The sequence below is a fragment of the Diceros bicornis genome, chromosome 15 (assembly GCF_020826845.1).
Source record: "Diceros bicornis minor isolate mBicDic1 chromosome 15, mDicBic1.mat.cur, whole genome shotgun sequence".
NCBI lineage: Eukaryota > Metazoa > Chordata > Mammalia > Perissodactyla > Rhinocerotidae > Diceros > Diceros bicornis.
The window spans coordinates 53,608,900-53,614,899 of NC_080754.1; the positions used below are offsets into that span (position 1 = coordinate 53,608,900).

Below are 6,000 nucleotides of genomic sequence, written 5' to 3' on the forward strand. Positions count from 1 at the left end.
TACTTTCCTTGCCTTGCCCATTTCTGGGATTTTTAACCGCTCCCCCCTCCAAAACAAATCAGGTAATTTTGTGTGTTATTCAAGATTATTTAACAAAAATATTTGGATGCTTTCTTTGATTTGCAGGTTGAAAAAATAATTGGGATCAATGACACATAATAGTAATAGCATACATAAAACTACTTAAAACAGAAACGTGATAGAACACCAAAGAGATGTAGGGATATGAGGCGGTTTAATAACTATTTCATGAAGAAATTGAAATTCTTGTATTCTATGTTCTGGATATTTTAGCCAGAGGAGTTTATTCTTAATTATAGAAATATATATACACATTTTTTGCTCAGTTTTCTACTACATTGTATACAGGTAGTGGTGTATGTTTTCTGTGCCTTTACAGAGCAGCTATTTTTTGCATTGATTCATTTATTCATTCATGGATTCATTCATTGAACCACATTTATTAAGCCGTTGCAGTGTGCCAGGTATGCATCTAGGTATGAAAGACAGTTAGTTGAGAAGATGGATGGTTCCTGTCTTCGTATAACTTACCTTCTGTCAGAGCCTTCAGACTTCTGTAGTTCTCCCATTTGGAAACGGGGAATATTCAGTTTTATAAGCTGAATTTCTTCAGGTGTTTTACTTGAGGTGTTAACCCTTATTTAAATAAATCAGAAACTCAAACACAAAAGTCCTAGGTTCTCAATCAATCACATTGATGTTTTTGTAGGTGTATTATACATTTCTTCATAGCTAATAGACAAGTCAAATCTTTGACCTTTGGCTTTTTTCGAAATTATTTTTAGTTTAATTTTGTTTCTGCTACTTTGAATGAACCTTTTGGGAATCAAAATATGTTGCAAGTGTTGAAATGATAAAAGTGTCGCCTCGTATCTCTGGTTTGTTTTAGGTTCAGGAAGATTTGACTGAAGAGAAGAAACGGGAATTGGAGCATAATGCTGAAGAGACCTACGGTGAAAATGATGACAACGTATGTGCGGGATATGTATTTCTACTGCGCCTGTGCGCGCATGTGTGGGCGATAGGTCTGTATGGTCGGATAGAGAGCAGTGGGTGTGTCTAAGGCGCCATGGAATTTAACAGGCCAACCTAGAGTTCGGAAAATTTGTGACAATATGAAGATTAGGCAAGACTGCAGCACTGTTGCCTATTGGAACGTTTTTCTTCACTTGTTTCCCTTCTCCAAAAATGAATAACTTCGCAGCCTTTACTTTCTAGAGGGAATTATTTGTATCACCAACTCTATGCGCTATCTCTTAGTTTTTCTTTTCTTTTAACTTTAAGGCTGATGAGAAAAACAACGATGGAGAAGAACAAGAAGTTCGGGATAACAAGCGCCCCAAAGGCCGAGAGGAACACTATGAGGAGGAGGAAGAGGAGGAAGAAGACGGGGCTGCTGTTGCTGAGAAGTCCCGGCGAAGAGCTGAAATGTAGCCATGCCCACTTTCACAGACAGTGCTCAGCCAACAGGTTCTTTTCAAGCTGCTCAAAAATAAATCTGCCTACTGAACTCTAGGGTATTTAATTGCAAAAATTAAGAATTTAGACTTTTTAACTTTTGTATTAGAAAAGCTCATACATTTATATGAATATATTTTGATAACCTAGGTTAGAGCTTCTTTTATATTCAAACTAAACATGAGCAAGAAGAAAAACAGTAAAGCAAACCTTAGACTCTGAATCTCACTTTTTATAGATTATGTGATGTTGGAAAGGACATCAATTTTGTATATGTTTCAACTTACTTTTCTATCTTCTAGTTTCCAGGTGTTCTGTTGTTTGCCTTTGATAAAATACAGGATTTCCAAATAGGGAATACTGCAAAATGCTGTGCAGACTTTCAGGAGAATGGCCAGTTTACTAATTCTGCCTTTCCGAGGTTCTTGTGTATAGTTCTGATAGGATTGTCACCAGTCTGTGTCTCTCTGGAATAAGATCCACGTACAGAGTGGCGTACAGTTTGAAAGGCATTTTTGTTATAAAGAAATTGTTTTTTCAGACTTTTCAGATCAGTTAGAAAAATGTTTGGCTTTATTTAAAATCACAGCTGTTCTTGAAAGGAATTAAATTTAAAAGTGAGATAATACTAAAAGTCATTTGACAGTATTCTGGACTTAGATATTTCAGTATCCAAACAAGGTATGACACATCAGTGTATTAACCTTTCTGAAGGACTGACTCCTTGTTAATAACTAATTTAGTGTGTATGGGTGGTGTTTCCTACATAAGCACCCGTTCTGTTTTTTTCTTGAAGTCACCTAGTGACATCCTTGTTTCAGTATCTAGTTCTCTACAGTAATATATCTTTCCCCTGTAAGCCCTGCGCCTCAATATGTAATCACTTTGATGACAAGTCTGAATATGAAGGCATACCAAATTGTACGATTGAATAGGGTGATTTTTCAAAAACTGTACGGTAAAATGCACGTTGATATGATAGACCCTCATGACTTTTCTGTTTGCTGGGATTGGGTCTGTATTATGCCCACATGTAGGCATTTTAACGATTATGAATTATAACAATCCTTTAAAATAAAAAAAATTAAAAATCAGGAGTTTCCCTTGAGATAGAAACATGTTTCAATCTAAAGCATAATGATGTTTAAATATATAGAATTAGGCTATATAATTCATATATGTGTGGTTTTATAATACTCTCAATAAAAACAGATTTCAATTTCTACCATTGTTGTATGAATATAATTTTATTTTTTAATAACCATACTCATCTGTGGTTTTGATTATCCCAGTTGAATGACTGTGTATGTATGCATAGGAATGTTTTGTTCAAATGTTCAAGTGTATTTTGGATTTTCAGTAATCATAAATCAAATCTTACATTTATGTATAAAAACCCTTAATGTAATGTAAAATGTATAATATTGTACATAATATTCAGAATACAATTATTTTGGTAAATTAGTTTGTATTTTTAATGTCCCAGTTGCAGTATTTAATTATTTGAAACATATTGAAACTTGGTAATAGTCAATAAAGCTATAAAAAGCAAGCAGTAAATCTTTTAAAGTATGTGACTTCTTATTAGTTTCTGATCTTATTCTTCAGTTCTTTTTCATAAAAGGAGAACTTTTAAGAGGTACCAGGATATGTTAATGAGTTATAAATGAGTTATAGTTTCCCAACCTGTTCCTATTTTCCTTATCTCTTTCTCTAGTTGGATTAGTACGTGATTTTTTTTTCCTTTCCTAAAGAAAGAACTAAGAATTTTTATTTTATTTGAGCTAGTTCTCAAGGAAAAAAAAAAATAGGTACAGAAATGTAAGAGTGTCATGTGGCACACACACAAAATAAACTATTAAGTCTCCCTTAGGAAAGCAAAAATCATACACTATTCTACTGTCTGTATGTCATGAAGTTATAGGGCCATGTTAGCTAATGTTTGAAGGAGAACTAATCAGCCAGAGCTGATCTACATTAATGAGAGGAACAGAAATAAAATGTCACTTGTATTTGTCCTGCCAATTAATACATGACTTTTGGTGCAACCAGTAAGTCAAAGGATTTGGTACAAGTGACATAGTCAGAAGAAAAAAAAAAAAGCATATTTATTAGGGATCAGTACAGTGGAGCACAAAAAACTACCTTAGTACAAAAGTAATGACTGGATATTTGTAAGAGTGATTGAAAAAGATCTAGGAGTAAGAGAATCTGAGCCACAGGTAAGTCACAGTGACTCACTTTTATAAACGAAAATTGTTGACGTATTGAATGCCTTCATAGTACTAGGAGAATGTGGATAGGACCCACTTTATTCCTACAGTGCTCCTTTAGGGTTGATGGAATCCCTCTCACAACTGAAGAATTTTGTCCTCCTGGAGCATTTGACCTTGTTTAACTGGTTTAAGTTCATTGTTTTGTTTTAGTTCTCTTATTACACTGATACATCCATACTGTGGCACCTTGCACAGCCATTAAATAATAATAAGGTCAATTTCTATTCTTGCATCATCTTCATTTTTCATCATCTTCTTTACAACAATCTTCCGTTGTACCGTCTGTTCCTAGTTTTCTTATCATCCTGGCTACTCTTTCTCAGTTTTTTGCTGGTTTCTCTTCTTATGCCTGTCCCTTAAATATTAGTATCCTTGAGCTTTTGTCAGTTGTGTGGAGAAAATACTCCACAGAAGTAGAGAACAATCCTAACCCACAAAGACAAGCACAAGATGGAGGCAGAGACGGAGAGTTGTGGCATTCTTTCCGTCCCTATACCTTGCCATCCCTGATGCCAGCCACGTCTGCCCATAGGTTGATTAATGAGCCAATAAATTCTACTTTTTCATTTGAGCTAGTTGGAAATGGATTTCTGTCACTTGCCACCTGAAGATTCCTGAGTAATACTTGACTAACATTCAGTTCCTTTAAATCATCATGCTCCCTGGTATCATGCTAAGTTTGCTGCCTACTCTCCCCAGAAACACTGTCCAATCCCTGTTCGTTCTCCTCTCCTTTGCCTGGCTCGTTGCTTTAGGACTCAACTTAGCAATTCCTCTGGGAAGGGTCTGTCTCCTGCCCACTGCCACCTCGCCCCCAGTCTAGGTGGCATGCCTTTTCTATGTCCCCCTGTAGCATCCTGTATTTCATGTCACAGTGCTTACCACAGTGTTTGGAAACAGCCTATGAACTTGTGTATATTCTCCTTGACATACAAGTTCTGTGACAGTGGACACCTATTTCTCTTGTTTATTTTTGCATCCCAAGCACTGATACCTTCAATAAATATTTACTAAACGAATATCTTATAGTTGTCATCTCTAAATGAGGATATTGATTGTTTCAAGATCATACAACAAGTGGCAGAGCTAGGATTTCTTCCCAGGTGAATCTGATTCCAATATTAACTCCAAATATAGCCACTTGGTATGGTGGAGTAGGCTAATGTGTCCATCCACTGGTTCTCCTTTTGTCTGCACACCATTTCCTCTTCTACTCTTCCTTTGTAGAAAGGGCTAACCCTATAACCACAGGGTGGCCCAAACCCATCCTTGTATTCCGTCTTCTGGAATCTCTATACTGAGGCTAGATACGAGAAAGGCTCTCTGGCTGCTCTGGGGATGGCAGGAGATGTACATCTGGAGATGCCAGGAGTCACACTCTTCATGACGTGGAGAAAACCCAGCTGTAGCAGGAAGGAATGAAGCTGACACAGAGAGGGGCAGGATTGGGGAATGGGGGGCAGGAGGAAAGAAAAGTGAGAAGGGAGAGAGACAGAGACAGAGTCATAAGGAAAGAGAATGGTGTTCAAATTCCCAGGTTCTGACTTCCTTTGATTTTATTTGTCAATAAATCTCCTTTTTTTCTTAAGCAAGTTTGAGGTTCTTTTCTATTACAACCTAAAGAATACTGACTGACTTCAGCATTATGTTTTTCTTTGTGGGACAGAACAACATTAGAGTGAGAAGAAATATTTTTCATTAACTTTTAGTCATATTTCCCTAAATGTAGCAAGTTTTAATAACCAATGACATGTTTTTTGCCAATCTCTTGATCGTCGCATTTTCTCTTGGATCTGTCTTTAGAGCTCAGAGGATGTGTAAAAACAGCTTAGGGATTATTGTAATGAAGTTAAGAATACTCGTATATCCCCATTCTTTAGTCTACGCCAAAAATTGGCAAACTCTTTCTATAAAGGGCCAGATAGTAAATCTTTTAGTTTTTATGGCCATAGAGCATCTTGAAATGATTCACCTCTGCTGTTGTACTGTGAAAGTAGCCAGAGACAGTACCTAAAGGAATGATCATGGCTGTGTTCCAATAAAACTTTATTTAAATAAACAGAAATCATGCCAGATTTGGCCTACAGACTATAGACACTTTTTCTGTATGATCCAAATGCTTGCTATAAAATAATTATTTCAGGATAAAATAGAGTATTTTGAGATCTTTAGGTATCAAGGGTTTCTACTTCTTCTTCCCTATCATCTCTTCTATTTTAAGTTGGCAGGCACTCAACATTATCTT

At 36.2% G+C, this 6,000-nt stretch overlaps 1 protein-coding gene across 5 annotated transcripts in view; it reads left to right on the forward strand.

Moving 5' to 3' along the window:
- The window catches only part of GOLIM4 (golgi integral membrane protein 4), a 75,387-nt gene extending 72,356 nt beyond the window's left edge, over positions 1–3,031 (forward strand). For all 5 annotated transcript variants that reach the window (XM_058556399.1, XM_058556398.1, XM_058556400.1 and 2 more), the window contains 2 exons: positions 911–991; positions 1,306–3,031. In XM_058556399.1, coding sequence (XP_058412382.1) covers positions 911–991; positions 1,306–1,455 — 231 coding nt within the window. In that variant the 3' untranslated portion in view covers positions 1,456–3,031. The remainder of the gene's footprint in view (positions 1–910; positions 992–1,305) is intronic.
- Positions 3,032–6,000: the final 2,969 nt, after the last annotated feature.